This window comes from Diadema setosum, chromosome 10 (assembly GCF_964275005.1).
Source record: "Diadema setosum chromosome 10, eeDiaSeto1, whole genome shotgun sequence".
NCBI lineage: Eukaryota > Metazoa > Echinodermata > Echinoidea > Diadematoida > Diadematidae > Diadema > Diadema setosum.
This window is the reverse complement of record NC_092694.1, coordinates 23,070,506-23,088,113: the sequence shown is the minus strand read 5'-3', so window position 1 is coordinate 23,088,113 and position 17,608 is coordinate 23,070,506. Positions and strand designations below refer to the sequence as shown.

At 37.0% G+C, this 17,608-nt stretch overlaps 2 protein-coding genes across 2 annotated transcripts in view; one reads left to right on the top strand and one right to left on the bottom strand.

Annotated features, from left to right (window-relative positions):
• LOC140233678 (DNA primase large subunit-like) overlaps nucleotides 1–7,000 on the bottom strand; it is a 53,714-nt gene extending 46,714 nt beyond the window's left edge. The window contains exons 1-6 of the mRNA XM_072313777.1: nucleotides 6,809–7,000; nucleotides 5,312–5,421; nucleotides 4,338–4,417; nucleotides 3,669–3,789; nucleotides 2,594–2,746; nucleotides 857–937 (exon numbers count right to left, since the gene is read on the bottom strand). Of these exons, the coding sequence (XP_072169878.1) occupies nucleotides 857–937; nucleotides 2,594–2,746; nucleotides 3,669–3,789; nucleotides 4,338–4,417; nucleotides 5,312–5,421; nucleotides 6,809–6,962 (699 nt within the window). The 5' untranslated portion in view covers nucleotides 6,963–7,000. The remainder of the gene's footprint in view (nucleotides 1–856; nucleotides 938–2,593; nucleotides 2,747–3,668; nucleotides 3,790–4,337; nucleotides 4,418–5,311; nucleotides 5,422–6,808) is intronic.
• Nucleotides 7,001–7,353: 353 nt separating this feature from the next.
• LOC140234293 (enoyl-[acyl-carrier-protein] reductase, mitochondrial-like) lies at nucleotides 7,354–16,246 on the top strand. The gene is made up of 8 exons (XM_072314357.1): nucleotides 7,354–7,438; nucleotides 9,571–9,668; nucleotides 10,262–10,393; nucleotides 11,401–11,544; nucleotides 12,364–12,566; nucleotides 14,049–14,122; nucleotides 14,737–14,870; nucleotides 16,086–16,246. Exons 2-8 carry the CDS (start codon nucleotides 9,623–9,625, stop codon nucleotides 16,244–16,246), a joined length of 894 nt encoding a protein of 297 aa, XP_072170458.1. The 5' UTR covers nucleotides 7,354–7,438; nucleotides 9,571–9,622.
• The last annotated feature ends 1,362 nt before the right edge of the window (nucleotides 16,247–17,608 follow it).

The following is a 17,608-nucleotide window of genomic DNA, read 5'->3' as shown; positions in this document are numbered from 1 at the left end:
TCTTCCAGGACTGTACAAAATCTTGCCCTGAAATTATACTTCTCCCTGCTAATCCTTTCTTCTACTGTAAAAGTGGATATTTTCACGCAAATATATATATATATATATATATATATATCTATATTTTTTTTTTTTTTTGCGTTTTGCTGAGTACGATGAATTTCACTTGCTTTTAATTCTGCAGAATCAAGACATACCACAGTGGTACATTTGATATGCAAAATTATTTCTGTGCTTTATTTTCTAGTTCACTAGTTTCTAGTCGTGCAAAATGTGCAAAAATTTCCACACCATGAAAATTTCCACTTTTACAGTTATTCAAAATCATGTTCTTGGTTGTAAGGCTAAAAGTATTTGCAGGAAGGGAACAGTCATTTTGGGTATTTGTTTCTAATTTACAATTTAATACAGAACACCTTTTTGTTTGTTTTTAAATCAGATTTCCTTATATCAACTTTTCATTTCAGTTTTTTTGCCATGTTCTTCCCTTTACATAGCACAAACTATTTTTAACCATCATACTGTTTATATCACCAAATAGGTGTTATGGATTATTTGTGGTGAAAACTGGCCTTTCCAAATACATTGTCATTACCAAAGTCTACTTTTCTACAATCTCCTTGTCTTATGTTTTTCTCTCCAATCCCCTATCTCTCTTTCTGGCACTTTCTGCCCATCTCTGTCTGCTGCTCTATATTTACATCTAGATAGTTTTCTCTTTCTCTGACTCATTTACCAATCATTCTGCGTAAATGCATGTACATAATTGCTGCTCTCTATCTCCCTCTCCACATTACTAACAGAAATGACATTTCCACGCATATTCACAAAGTGAAGAGACAAAATTCTCATGTACCGCTAAAGCATGAGAGAGATGGGAGCGGAAGGCAGTCAGTACTATGGACACCAGATCACCGTGCGGTACAAAGGCATATCCCTGCAGCAAAGAGAACAAGCACATGTGTTGGAATTAACTTTTTTCAAGTCTGCATATTAATTTTTTAAGTCATTAAGATATGTAGGCGAATGGTTTCTCTCTCTGTATTGACTTTAAAACAACCATTATAAATATATGTTTTGAGCTAAGATTCGGACAGAATTTCATACAAAGTACCAATACTTTGTGTATTCATAATAAAAAATAAAAAAAACCTAAGCAAAGTTCCTCCTAGTGCCCCGCCTAACTCTGTCATGCCCCCTTCCCCTATCTCGAATATCCATTAGACAGACATGACAACAACAACAACAAAAAAATGAAGAATGATGTAGAGTTCATTCTCCTCAGCCACAAAGAAAAAAAAAAACACCCTAGTACTGTGTGTTTCATTACTTCCTTGAAGCACTTAACACTTTTCCTTCTTGCCTTACAGGATATGATACAGGAAAAAAGAACTGAAATGCACACAAACATTCATAGTCATTAAAGTACCAAGCCATGGACTAAAAGTGATAAAGTTCAGCATCATGCTACCATGAAACATTTCTCTTTCAGTGCAACATAGCCCATCCCCCCCCCCAAAAAAAAAAAAAAAATAAATAAGTAATATAAAATAAATAAATAAATAAAAAATAAATTAATAAAATAAAGCCACCACCAAATCACTTAATAATGAATATAAATAGAAATATTCAGTCAACATCACATGTGGATGAACAGTTCATTATGGAAAATTAAAAAAAAAAAATGTGATAGTCATTGAATTATCTCAAATTTCCTTGAAACACTTGTAAATTTGATCTCGTTGCCTAACAGGAAACTAAAACTGAAGAGCACTCTAGTATGAGTACATTGTAGTTAGTTACAAAAGTACAAAATGATGGAGTGACTGTGTACAACACAATTCAGCATCATATGCCTCTATGAAACTATCATCTGTGTGGCATTTCTCTGAAAATTATGCAAAAAGTTTGATGCCATACCCTGGAAATAATTTCCTGTCCAATCATCATGAAATCTGTATAAAAACTTATATATAGGTGGAAAATGGCATAAGAGGATTGGGGTATGGTTCAGACCACTCCATCTCTGCATCCTTTTTCACTTCTGCAAAGCATAATTATAATCTACATTCCTGTTGCATCACAGATAATAATATTTGGCAGGCAAAGCAATATGATAACAAATGAGATCGCCTTTCCTTTGACATGGCATGGTGGCAGCATTATTGGGTAATAGAGCTAAAATTTGGACAGAACATTACTTAACTGATTATCTGACAGTTAATCCAAAAAAGTGATTTCCACAAAAATTCAAGATACAAGGTCTTCTCCCCATAGCAATGATAGTTGTTGTTTGTTTGTTTTTTCCTTCTTTTTTTTTTTTGGGGGGGGGGGGGGGTTCAGTTCAACTCTGCTGATAGCTTGTGATTTTCACTGTCAGATACTGGTAGCAAAATTCACCAATTTGCGGAGGCACAAGATAAGAAATTTGGACAGGTCTCCATAAGGCCCCTTGCTGGGGCTTGCCTCCCCTTGGTAGCTTGACTTTGTTTCCTGTCATCAACCTCTGCAACTATTCTTGCATAAACCACAGTGACGGGGGTGATAACGACGGCTACGGAGCATTTTGACTATGACAAAGGTCAAAGGTTACCTTCTGCACAAAGACCTTCCGTCCTCGGACCAGATCCAGGGCCTCTGTGAAGGGCACCTTGAAGAAGTCTGTGTGGGCCAACATGGCCGCGCTGATCCCGTGGGAAGACTTGACAAGCTTGTCGGCCAGTGCATCCTTTTCCTGCTGAGGGATCTGCAAAATGAGAACAGGAAAACATTAGGAAGGGAAAAGATGGGTTATAAGGGAGAGAGGAAGAAGTTTTAGACACTGAATGCATTGCAATATTTATAAGAACTACAGTGCACTCCTGTTTTAATGAACACAGTTATAATGAAATTCCGGTTACAACCAAGTAAAAATTCAGGCCGCATTATAATCCACTATATGTACTTTTATTGTTTATTTGTTCGGTTATAACGAAATTTCGATATATCGAAAGAAATCTGCCGTTCCCAAGGACTTCATTATAATGGGAGTCCACTGTACTCCTAGATGTGGCAATAATCATCATGGCATACCTCATATTCTCATTCTAAGTAATAAATACTCAACTATTCATAAGTTGGTTGTTGGTTGTTGTTTTTTTGTGTGTGCGTGTTTTTTTTTTTTTTTGGGGGGGGGGGGGTTGACACTTTTTTCTGCTTGCCTGTCATGCTGTAATTTGGTTGGATTGAGGAAGTTAGGATAACCAAGTTGTGCTGTGTCTTTACTACTACTTTTACTGTCTTAATTATGCACAACATGCCATCAGCCTGGGAATTTGGGTGTGTACATTTATTGAAAAACCTCAATGTTCCAAAACTCCCAGATCAATGACAAGGAAATTGTCTTGCTGAAGGATGTAAACAACGAAAGAATAATACATCGTTCTAGACATGAACTATTCATGTGATACATCTATCACAATGCATTTGAATGAAACTGTGCACATCCAGTCATGCTGGTATTCACACTCCTAGATCAATGACATAAAAATTGTCTTGCTGAATGATGAAAACAATGAAAGATATCAATGTGATTTGAACCTCTAACCTTCTAAGTAGTACACACTGCAACCTCCACCCTCCCCCCCCCCCCACTATGCCCTGCTAAGGTTGATCTTCTCTATACTAACTGGAGAGTAGTGCAACTTGTTTTCTGCCAGGAACTGGGTAATGGCTTCACTGTACTCTCGCAGGAATCGGTAGCGGAACAAATCAAGCTCCTGCTGTATGAACCACCTCCGCAAATCCTCCCTGCATGGATGATTAAACAAAGACACATCATTAGAACATATTGTTTTGCTGTACTGAGAAGTTATGTCTGAAATAATTTCAATACCAATGTACAGACTACAGTACTGTGTGACCACCACATTGGTCACTGCAAAGTGTCATTTTGATTTGAAGACTATGTTATGAAAGCGGTAATAGTAACTGAGCAAGTGGGATCAGGCAAGTATACAAAAGAATGAAAAGAGAGAGAGAGAGAAAAAGACTAACATTTTGATATTAGAACGAACAAAGTTTCATTTTTAAGGTACCTAAAGAAGTAATACAATATAAGATTATAATGAAGTTGACACATCACAACATCCCATTACTGCATTACAAATATACATCATCAAGTTATCCGAAATGGGCATTTGAGACAGAGTTCCACATTCTTAACAGGCAACTACTATTTCATTTCACTTGCTTTTCAGTAAGTTTTAGCTACCTCCAAGCAAGTGGGCTGATGGATTTGAAGTCCCCTACCAGTACACCTGCATGGGTATCCTGTACCTTCTTCAGGCTTTACTTACGATCTGCAGTAGGCCAACCTCAGGATGAAATGTGAGATTCTGTCATCCCGTAAATGTTTGGCCAAGTCCTCCCCGCTCATCTGCACATAAACCCAAAACAAGAAATAATGGATTCAATGGCACTGAATAAATACTAAAAAGTGGAAATTTTCACATGAGTAATTTTTCTTGCTTGGCCTGGTAAAGTACACATAACAGGCAAAAATGTGTGTATTTTCATTTTTTAGCTAGTATCATGTTTCCAGAAATGCACAGGAAATTTCCACTTTACCAGTACATAATTGTAATCTTTGTCATTAGGGTTTGGGGACTGACACAATCTCAAAGTAATTAAAACATATCATCAGCAACAGTGAAAAATAGCTAAAATGATATCCAGGAAGGATAATGGAGCAACTGTCACTATCAAATTTAAATTGTAATGTTTTAATTGTAAACACTTGTTTGGAAAAGTCTGCATCGATTAGAAGTTCAAGCTCCATTTCAAATTCAGGAGAAAGCATACTATACATAAAGTGTACATATGATTTAAAGTGATTTCATTGAAATCTTTGATAGTCAATATTGGCTACATGAGGCCACTTGTCTAAAAGTCACTTTGTTTTTACACATAATGAATAAGAAGTCACACCAAGGGTATCAAAAGTATCAAACCAAATATACCAATGTTGATTTTTAGACTGAAGTTAAGACTGAACAGATGGGCATCACAGACAATGAGTGAGGGATCTTGAATGTTTCTGAGCCTGGAATTATCAGTTCCATTACTCAATACTGCAAACTGGCACTGGTCCAACAGTTCAGGACCAGTAAAAACCACTGTCAGACCAGCAACTTTTTCAGGAATAGACCAGTAAAAAATGAAAAAAAACAACAACAAAAAAACTGGGCACCTACTGGTCAGATAAAAAGGTTGGGCCAGTAGAAAAAAAAAAAAAAAAAATACGTTAGTGTGCAGCCATGCATTTACTTACTCTCTTGTGAGCTATAGGCATCAGCTTCTTTAATTCCTTGTCCATCCTCTCATTGTACTCATCACTCCCTTTGACATGACGGATCCCAACTGATTCCACATGCTTCAGAACTGTTTGATGAGAGAGAGAACAACAGGTCTATACAGTGAAACACTCAGTACAAAAGATGGGTTAATATGCACATAACTCATGTTTTGAACATTACCAGTATGTCTATCATCCTCCACTTCAGACAAGTGAAGACACACAGAAAGTTATAAATAACAAAATGCATCTTTAGGCCTTATTGCCAATAAGGCTTATCCTGGTATTAATTTGGGTGTGTAAATGACCTTGTAGGCACATAGAAAGGATAAACTTTCTAATTATCAAGGAACAAATTGTCTTGACATTTGACAAGCATTTTGTGTCTCCAGAGTGAATGCTACATTTGTAACCCTGTTTATGTTTTCTCTCCCTTATAAGAAACAAAGAATTTGATTTTTTTTTTTAATAATACTGTTTTTGCCATTAATATTTTAACCAATCGTGCAGATTTGGTATGAAGAAATAATTTCACATCTCAATCCCAAATGAAATGAATCTGCTTGCTTGCCAGATTGCCACTATTCTTCATGTACATTTGACTTGACTTGTAGAAACATGTTTTCTTTTTCTATCTCTCTTTCTGTCTCTGTCTCTCTCTCTCTCTCTCTCTCACACACACGCGCACACAAAGTAGATCTACACAGTCATCAGTCACACATGCAGTATTTCTTACACATACAACATTTTTAATAGCATTGGGAACATGAACATGCAGACCTCTAGGCCCTACATGCTAAAAAACAAACAAACACTTTGACTTATATTGCGTACCGGCCGTCTGCGCTTGGTCTCGACGGGGTGTTAATTTACCATTAGATCCCCTTTTTGTCGTAATCATGATTATGAAGACGTTACTATCATTTTTTTTTTTCATATCATATATGATCATTATAAATTTACAATTACATGAAAACAGTTTTGTGCATCCATCCACAGGTCAATTATCATCATTGTCATCATGCATAATGGTACACAATCAGTTTGTCATCAATGTCATGACAATGATTGATAGTGTCTTCATGTTATAAGACTACAGGAATGCACTTTTTTTATGGTGACCTCCTGTCTTCATCTCAGATGGTTTCACGTCTGGATCGTCCAGTTGTTTGTCTAGCCTCGTTAAACACATGTTGCTTTGTGGCCTTTGTTTATCTGACTGTAGATTAGTCTACTGTAGTAATTTATTGAAGCTTCCTCAATTATAATTTCAAAGATTTATTCGATAGACATTGGAGCAGGGAGAGATTCAAAACCTCTGGCTCTGCTCCTCAACCATCAACGCAAATACAAAGCAACGAAGTTGAAGTTATTTCTATGTTGAGACCGGAATACTACAGGACCAATCCTCTACTCCCGTATCTGATGTGATGTGATGTGATATTAATGATGATTTCACTGTAATTAACATACCTTCAAGTCTTCTCTTCGCCAACTCCTCGAACTCACTGAGGGAAATATTTTCAATCGGGGGGATGCGATAAAACAGCATATGAGGTTCTTTGGTTCTATCCAGGAAAGATTCCTTCTTGATCCTTTTCTTGGTGCTAGTTTCAGAGAACTCCATGGTATCAAGGAAAGTAGAGCTACAGACGACTTGACAACAAAAAAATAAGTTACGTTTACTCGTAGTCGTATACTAGGATTAGATATCTAGTGGCACTGGTAGTTTACGGCGATAGCCCACAATGTCAATGACACCGGTCACAGTGAGTGTGCGTAGAACGATACTGCATTGATATTATGCATTCATTCATTCCCCACATTACATGGGCTGATATACGTGGTACAATAGCTACGTACACCGTCGTCGTACAAAATTTCCCGCGTTTGCACACATAAGCCGCGATAGAGGGTGCACTTCCGTTCTCAAGGTTTCAAAATGGCAGCGCCCATGGTCACCAAAGGTATTTCGCTGTTAGGTTCAGAACTGCTGAAAATTTCAACACATCGATTAAGGTCATGCAGACGACTATGTTCCTCAATATTCAAAGGAAAAGCGTTGATATATCATGAGCGTGGTGACCCAGAGAAGGTGATAACGTAAGTTGAGTTACCCTAAAATAGATATAACGTTAGGCCTACAGAATGAAATGAAATGTGCATGTGAAAGTAGTGTAGCAGGCCCATGTGTACAAAACTATGTATCTTTTATGTATGTTATGTGTCAACCTCGGTGCAGTGTGACTTGGCTTGAAATCGAACTTAGAATGTCTATCTTGTTTAGGAAAATCTCTAGGGCCAGATATTGATTGTGGTATGCTAGCTTCATGTTGTGATTCGACTGTTCAGAACTTTTTTTTTTTTTTTGCTCGGCTTCGTCATGTTCATGGAAGGCAATCAATGACAATGTCTTCTGTCACCTTTTCTCTTCTTGCTTTGTCTTTTACTCAGATAGTCTTACTCTTAACTTAGCTGGTCTATTTAGAGTTAAAACTATAAAAGCCCCAATTTTCGGCCGGCCTCCAAAATCCAGACACTTATCACTTATCACAAGCCAGCAAATTCTACCGTCACATCGTTTCACATACTGGCACACTCGTTCACCACAGGAAATAACTATACACAGCCCAGTCGCTGTACATGGTACGTCGCGACAGGGCTGTACGAGCGCGACCACCAACCACTAGGAGAGCGACGTAATCGTATCACGATAGCTTCGACTTTTGATACTTACGATAATTTTTGTCACCTCAAACTCATCGAGTATACTCTTCAATATTTACTCTACATCTGATGCTATCAGTATTCAAATGTACGTAATGAAACTTACCGAAATTGATCATCATATCCAGCATGTCCACACCGTACACAATCTTTCAATCTTTGTAGTTGTGTTGAGGTTCCTCACTTCGAGGCTGCATGCCGTGCTCGTCAGACGCTGTTTTCGCATAGCGTAACAGTATCTGGTCGGGCTACACAGGAAAGTGCCTGAGTCACCATGGTCACCTCCAAAACTCCATCTAAAATCCCAAATTTTGCTGTGAAAAACGCAGAATCGCCATAACTTTTCCAAAGCGCGCGCAAATTGGGTCCTGTGTAAAGAATGAGGGTCGCCAGAAAAGCGCTAAAAATTGAAAAATTACGCCGTTCTGTTGCGAGATTTTTCGCTTATTGCAAGCTCAGAGTGTGATGGTATCCTCAAAAACACAAAAGAAAAACAAAATCTCCGTACGTGCCAATGCAGTGAATAAATGTACAGGGGGTGAATGCAAGTGTAGAGTCACCAAAATACGGACACGAACGGGCGCCGCAACGTCCCTGATGCAACCTTGCGCCAACAAGGTGTGGCGCGCGCTCATTTTTCAGCAGCCTTGTATGCGTATTGTCATTGCATGCGTGTCCAAATTTTGGAGAGGCTGTCCGAATTTTGGGGAATTGACAAGGTGATAATATTCAGTGATTTTGTGAAATCTTATAATGTATTTAACAAAATCAATATTGGGAAAAAGTAGGTAGATATATTTAACATACATTATTATAGATATTTGTAGAGTATTATTTGAGTTGAACAAATATTGTAAAAAATCTTAAGTGTCCGAAAATTGGGGGTTTTACTCTAGAGTTCTTTGACATTTGCAAAAGAAGGAAGTTAAGTAGACTGTAAGTCAAAACTAAAAGGTGAGGATTTTATAGTATCACTATCAGGACATGACAGATGCAGACAGGGATTAATGCTTCATGCACCTGAATAATACAGTGTTAGAAGAACAGACAGTTTCATTCATTAAATTTTAAATTGGGTAAATTTAAATGGAATACTGGTAGTGGTACTGTACATCTTGACACACAAATTGTCACAGATGTCTGATTTACATCTACATTGCATCATCATTGATTATTTGATGCAAAATAACAATGTAAATTTAAGGGAACACATAATTGTCATTGACAACTGTAGCTACTTTTCTTGTCACTTGACATCATTGACTGTTGTCCATTGTGCCACACAACTGAGTCCCAACTTGTATTTTGTTTGTCTGACCCCACTCCTTGCACTCACAAACCAAAAAAGGGAAAACAAAAAAATCATGTTTAACTCAAATGTAAATTCTTGTAATATTTTTATTTCATGTAATTTTGATGTATATGTTTGACTTTCAATAAAGTTGAAGTTGAGGTTCCAGCCGAAGTTGGTAACTGTGCTTTTTTTTCTGAAATCATTTTCTTTACAGTCTACAAGAACAAACCTTACCTGAAATTGATTCAGACTCAGTTCTGGTCAAAATGGTGGCGGCCCCAATCAACCCATCAGACATCAATGCCATCCAAGGTGAACTATTAACATCTCTATGCTAGTCACAGTGATTAATCATTTAAGAAAAAAAAAATACATTGCATCACATCTGCAGTGCAGATGATAGAGGCCTGCCGTGATGGCCATGGATAAGCAGGGATTAAAAAAAAAAAAAATACAGAAAACAGAAAAAATAACAGAAAAAAAAAGAATGTTTGTTGGAGGCTTAATTTTGAAGAAATATGACAAAGCTGATTATTTACCATTGTTAGGCCATGTCATGAATATTAATTTCTACCTGAAAGATAACTTTGTATGTAGTGTTATTTCACTCTGTGTGTTATATAATTTTAAGTTGTTATTCGGCAGTTTTTATCCTGAGTACCACTACCAGCTGTTGTTGTATTGTCTACTAAATACCATTGACTGAAAGCCCTGTATCAAATCTTGACAGGGTATTATACTTATATTGATTATACTTGTAGCTCATTTGATACAAAGTGTAGATATTTTTTGTTGTAATGACAGAGTATAATGTTGGTAACCACGAACAGAGCCGAGGTTAAAATACTTCATGGACAGATGAGAAAATAGATAACTTACTGTAATTCATCCCTGATTGGTGGCAGGTATCTATCCCATCCAGCCATCCCTTCCAGCTGTTGCAGGATTTGAGGGTCTTGGAGAAATTCTACAAGTGGGAAGCAATGTCACAGACATGCATCAGGGAGAAAGAGTCATATTTCCTGGAAGATTTACAGGTGAGAAGAACTCTGTAAGCTTTGCCTTTTGTAACATTTCAGCATCCTGTTACTCTCAAGAAGGTGTTCAGAGTTATTTACTGGGTCATATTCTGTGCATTTTGATATGGTTGCATGAACGCAGTGTAACGTGTTAAAAGCTACAGATCTGTGAAATACAGTTGTATTTCGCCAAATTGGGGAATTTGAAGTAATAAAATGAATGGATAAAAGTTGGCATGGTATCACATGCAGTATGAAAGTCTTCCATTGTAGCATGCAAAGCTACCTTTATATGATTTGTAATATCACTTCTTTCTCATTGTAATGTGTGTGGGTGTATACAGAACAAGTGTGCCAGTATATCATTTGACATTTGCTTGAAAGTCGTTCTTCTTTCATTAGACTACTCAAAAGGATATTGTTTCATCACACCTTCTCCATAATTTAGCAGAAGTTGATTTATTCTTTATTCTTTTTAATAGCTTAAAGCATCAAGGATTGGTTTGTTGACAGTCAAGTATTTCTATGTGAGTCGCTTCAAGGTCACATGACCAAAAGTACTGTGCAGGTGTCGTGGCACTGGGTGGGGAGGGGGGAGGAGGTGCAGCCCTCCCTCCAACTTCCTGAGGTCTGTTTAAAAAGAGAAAAGAAAATTGTGGGGTACCAGTGACCCACAGGCCCCCCCCCCCTTCACTTTATAAACTATTCCATGGACCTCGCTATGGGGAGTCCTTCTTATGACCCCAAATCATACAACTCATTGACCTTCAAATTGTTGTATGGTCATTAAAAATGCATCAAATTGGCAAAATTGCAAGATGAAGGATAATTTTTCTTATGCTGATTTGAGAGATTCTAGTCCACATGATATTTTTAAGGGAAATTTCTAACATAATTTGATACTGCTATAGATAGAGTTGTAATTTCATTGTCAATCATTGCAGAGGAAGTTGAACTTTGAATGTGTACCATCTTCCTTTACTATTGAGCTTCCTTCTGTTGGCTTATCATACTGTATACTGTAGGCACATGGCGGTCACACGTAGTGTGTCCAGCCGATGCTGTGATGACAGTGCCGGAGGGCACACCCCCTCTAGTGGCAGCAACACTAAGAGTTAATGCATGCACAGCGTACCGGATGCTGGCTGACTTTGAACACCTGGAGGAAGGTTGGTGAGCTAAAAAATAAATAGATAAATAAATAAATATATAAATAAGTAAATAAATAAAAGTATTGTTGTTCAGGTTTCCATTTGGCACCAATTATTATGACACTTTAATAACATCGGATGTTTTAAGAAATTAAAATTCTGGAAAGTCATTAAATATCAGTGTATTTGAGTATGGACCTTGTATGTAGCATCTGTGACAATTTATGTTGTCATTTTGTTTATAGTCAGGAGTAAAACTTAAGTTTTCCCCCTCTTTCTTTACAGAAATTTGAAGTGATATTAACAATGGCGTGTGCTGTAAAGTAAATTCTATATCACGCAAGAAAATGTGGTCTGGATATATGTAAACAAACTTCCACTGAGTGATTATAGTTTGTTACAGCTGTTTGCTTCCATTTAAAATATTTTTGTGGTGTCTATCTCATGTTTGCTATGAAATCTGTTTACAGCAATAATGGACTCCACAAGTCCCTTCACAAAGTTTTGTTTCCATGCTATATCATACCTACTATTGACAAAGAATATTGATTTAGATAGAATACAGAAGCATGTGATTTACATTTATTTTTTTTCTTGAAGTTACCTGCTTTTGGTGTAGACTTTGTTACTGGTTTTTTTTTTTCTTTTTTATGTAGCTTGGACCAGTCATTGGTCAATGTACCAGACATGAAAGCAGCATTTCCCTTGATATGAAATGTAGGGCTTTTGATGATACTTGTTTAAATGAATGAAGTGTGTGACATGCTTGTTATCAAAGATTTATACATTTCAATGCTTTCTTGTTTTTAATTGTTTGTTTGTTTGTGTGCTACCAAGGTGACACAGTATTACAGAATGCTGCCAACAGTGGGGCAGGACAAGCTGTGATTCAGATTGCTGCCGCTAGAGGGTTGAAGACAATCAACATTGTGAGAGAACGCCCAAATCTGACAGAACTCTCAGATTTCCTGCATGGACTTGGTGCTACCGTGGTAACGACGGAGAGTACCCTCAGGAAAGAAGCATCAGCTCTTCTTAAAGTAAGACACAGCATAAATACCAAGTTAGAGTACAGGTCATTTTGATGAAGCCTGATTGGATTTTTAAAAAAGAGCAGGAGCGCACACAAGTAGGTTAGTATTGTATCGTTAGTCCCCCGTTAAGGTCTGTTGTTATCTTTCTAAATCCTTCTTTTTAATAATTGCAGAGTTTATTCAACTCACAACCATAGAATTATCAAAAAGAATACATATCTAGGATAATTACATGTAACACAAAGTGTGTGGTACACAACAACATAAGGGTTTCAGTTACAAGAGATTAGCAAAATATGCAACATTAGAAGTGGATTTGGAAGACTGCAGATGAGTTATAAAGATGGGTTATAAAGATGTGTGCTCACAGAATATGTTCATCCATGACAAGTCTTTAAAGCCTTCAAAAAAGGGCATTGTAGTTTTTCATCATTATATGATAATTGCCCTTCATGTTTAAATCAGACTCATTGTTTGTATAAACATGTAATAGTGCAGTCTGGCTTTAAAGAGCTAGGAGGACTATCCAAGAACAAATGACTGTGTTACATATTCCTGTGAGTATGTAGTCAACTACAAGTTGACCCTGTTGATAATGTTGAATACCTGGTACTTGGTTAAAGGGAAAGCTCCATTTAAGAAGAAAAATATGTATGTGACCCTGCATCACAAAACAAACAAAAAGTCACACTCACTGATTTTGTGGGAGGACTGAAAAAAGGTGAAATGGACCGACCTAGCCAATTTTAACTCCTTTATATTTTCTGAAAGAGCAAGTCTTCTTCTACATTATGCTAAAATTTGGGATCATAAAACAAACAGGAAAGTGTGATTTGTAGCAGTTTATCTTGAACACTTTTTTATAATAGTGTGAATAGGTGTGTCTTTAGAGTCCCCATTTCATTTCTTCAAAATCCTTGTACACACTCTTCACTTTCAACTATAATAACTTTAGAAAAGATAGTGCTACTCCTTTGAAAGTTGGCATTATGGACAGAATGTGTTAACAGAGCATATTTAATTTCAGCTTAATCTGAAAATCCCTTCATTGTTGTTACTCCATTCGTTTACAAACTGTTTTTTGTCCCATTCATCGCACAGCTAGCACGGCTTGGTAAAGATTAAAGTGCTTGAATAGACTGTGCTTCAGAGCCTCTTCTCAGTTCACACTTTTCCTGAGTGTGGCTTTCTTTCCAATATTTAGATTTAGAGTCCATTTCAGTTGAGTTGTACATCATTTTAGAGATTAGAGTCTGCTCTTTCAGAATCTGCCCTTAACTAAAAATCCATGTCTGGTGACTTTTTGTTGGTTTTGTGGTGCAGGGTCACATATACACATGTATATTTCCAATCAGTGTATGTCAATAAACTGAGGAATGTGAATAAGCATATTTCTTTTCTTTTCTTTTTCTTTTGATTAGCCCCATCAGAGGAATGTATGCACAAAATTACTAGAAGTGTTCTGTCTTTCTGTCATTGTGCCAACAGGGACTGCCAAAACCCAAACTTGCCATCAATGCAATAGGTGGGAAGAGTGTGATTAGTATCATCAAGAATTTACAGTAAGTACAGAGGAACCCAGTAAAATGTAAAGTAAGAAAAGGTTATCTTGACCAAGAAGGTATTGTGTCATACCTTCCTGTATTGACCAATTGTCCATTTCATCGTGTTGTCACAGCGTGAATTTTGACATCAGCATTGCTATTCCACTTGCATAAAAATGAATGGAAAAAAAGTCAGAAAATTTGAATGTGGAAGTAATACTTACAATGTATCAAAAGGAAAATCAAATTGTCAGTGATGTGTTGTGAAACACTATCGCAAAAAAGGTATAGACTTTGCTTTTGAATGAATAATGACAGTTAATTTGACCTTGATTGGGTGTCTAGCAATGGCTTTAATGTATGTGAACATAAAAAGAGTGGATCATAACGAAAAAGAAAGAGGGGTGACCTTTATATGATCTTATTGAAAACAGAATTATATTGCATTGCAACTCCACACTTTTCACTCTGGCTAAAAGGAGTATTTGATTTGCTCACATTCCACCTGACACCATACTTGATATTATGAACAATCTCAGAATGTAAAATGAAAATACAACTTGCTCTAAAGCCATGCGATATTAATATTCTAAATACTTGTTTCTGTGTGTGTCTGTGATACGCACATCCAGGCAAGGGGGAACGATAGTCACATATGGAGGGATGTCCAAACAACCAGTCATGGTGCCCACTGGGTCCCTGATATTCAACGACATCAAGTTCCTTGGTTTCTGGATGAGCAGGTGGCACGAAGAAAACACAGCAGGTAATATGCAATTTCTTCTTTCAAATGTTTAAACGTGCTTTCCTCATCGATTTCACACATCATCTGGCTTGCTTTCTTTGCATGATAAGTAGGAATCATGTGGTCCTGGAATCTGTATCATACTACAAGGGAGTTCAATTGGAAGTACTGCACCAGTGAGTCTTGTTTAATAAAATATGTAGCGGAAAAAGCTGCTGAAAACTACTTATCAATAGTGGCGAGCCAATGGAGTAAAATGGAGTCAAAGGGGCCTAAGTTTTCAATCCTAGCAGAATCTTCATCAGAGGCAAAATGACAAACAGGCAGGGACAGCAATCACATATAAGGACTACACACAACAGGAACAATCGGGGGGGGGGGGGGGGGGGGGGCTAGGGACACAGAACAAAGAAAACAAAAGGGGAGAGTTGGGGGTCATGGGCAAGGAGCCCAACAGATAAAAGAAGGGGGATTAAAGGATCGTGGACAGACAAAAGGCAGAGGAGGGTCAGTGATGATCCTGAGGACCATGGGGGGGGGGGGGGGGGGGGGGGGCAACCTTTGAAGGATAAGGATGAATAGGGAGGCAACATCAAACAAGATGGAGCCCAGTTGACTGAGTTTGTTCTTTCAATGCACATATTGGTCTGTGGTTTGAATGGAATTACAACTTAGTAACTACCTGCCAATCAAAAAGCTTAGCAAATTATAATCAAGTGCACTGACTTGTGGAGGATTAAAGGTAGTAGCCCTCTTTTTTTCATGAGCTCTTTCAGTGTTTAATTATTCATTTACTTATTTCCTAATTATTTAATATGTAAAAGCATACAGAGAAGAAGTCATCAAGTTGCAGTAAACTATGTTCATAGAGATGAAATTACATTGTAGAGAACACTATTCTGCTTATGTCCTTTGCCTTCATGTCTAAAAATGTCTGTATCCCCACAGAGCAATTATGTTAAATAATGTTTTTAAAAGATGTGTGAAAAAGACATGTCAAGTTTACATAGCCATTTCAATTTTCTCTGGGGTGATGAAGTTGTGTAACCACATTCAGAGAAAAAATATACCAATTGTAATATCATATTGTAGTGTTACATTTTGATACAATTGTGACAAGCAAATTCAAGCAAATCTGAATATTGTCCCAGGTTTTCAATCATGCTATGTATGCTGAAAGTTTCAGACCAGTCAACTGGTTTATTTTGTGTTGTTTTGTTTTGTTTTTTCTATTAGGAGAGGCATCAAGGCAAATGTTCCATGACCTTTGCAGCTGGGCCAAGTCTGGCCAATTGAGGGCGCCACAGCACAAACTGGTTGCCCTTGATGACTACAAGACGGCACTGAAGATGGCTCAAACAGAGTTCACAACCGAGAAGCAGATATTGACTTTTTGATGCTTACATGTAGGCTGTGTCCTGTTCAAATGAATTGCACCTTATTTCCTTTTCACAAGTGTTGTGTTGCATTTGGTGTAAAGGCCTACACCATGTCCTGTTTTGAGCCTAATAAGAGCTCTTGATGAAGTGGATTGGTTTCAGTTCCTGTTTGAACTTTGACCCAAAAGGGATATTTAATTCAACTAATGTTCCTTTCTTGTATTTCTGGTTTTCATGTTTGCTCATAAAATTGTCCAGGTGACATGAAATATTTGGGAAATAATGTACATGCTTTAAAATGTTGTGGATGATAATACAAAAGGTATGTGACTGTACAGAAACTGTGATACAAAATAATGAATAGTCTTGTATGCATTACATTATATACAAACTGTCATATGCTTGTATTAGGCATAACACATGAAATTTTCAAATCACTTGGGTATCTTTGAAACTGGGTTCAAATGAAAGATCTCAATGAAACATTTATTTTGGTACAAAAATCATGCAAATTGAACATTGCATTCAAAGTTATCATGGAAGACAGTTTGTCAAAAATAGTCGAAAACCTGCCAAAATCTGCAATTTGGGGCTGAAAATGATAATGAAGGTATTTTGGATACCTCTAGATTAATTACAACGTGGATTAAAACCATGAAAAACATTTTTAGGTGTAAACCATGATGAACTCTCTTGACTTCGAAAAAAGTTGCAGTTTCATTGTGGCAGAAATTCATTTTACGGACTATCAAAAACCCGTTATCATGCTAAAATCGATGACCGCAATCAAAGAAAAGTCGAAAAAATGACTAAGTCCTGCTAATATGCGTAACTTGAATAACTCGAATACCATTAGTGATATATTGCTCAAATTTGGCATAGTGTTTAATTGTCCCAATTCGCATCTTTTGAAATCAAAATTGATATGTTTACCTCATTAATTATGCAAATTAGGCACAATGCATATTTCCAACTTTTCCCCAAAAATTAATTTTCGTCATGCCTGTCATATTTTGAAATAGGAAAATGCAATAACATTGATTAAACTATCAATAACCCACTGTGTGATTTAATAATAATCAATAATTTGGCACAAATATAACCACCTTATTAGATATCCATAAACTTTGAAGAGCTATAAAATCTCACACAAAATTGTCAAATCCTGTTAGTACCTGGTCATATAATTGGCCTACTACATAGGTATGCATTACAAGTGAAATCTAATGTAAAGCTGATCTTTATAGGCACACAATTAACCCTGTAAATTACCCAATTAAATATGCAAAAGCATTGAATTCAACACACATCAAATCTGTAATCCCAAAACATTGGTGAGCAGGGTGTATAATACTATAATCTACATGTGCCAAAAGAGAG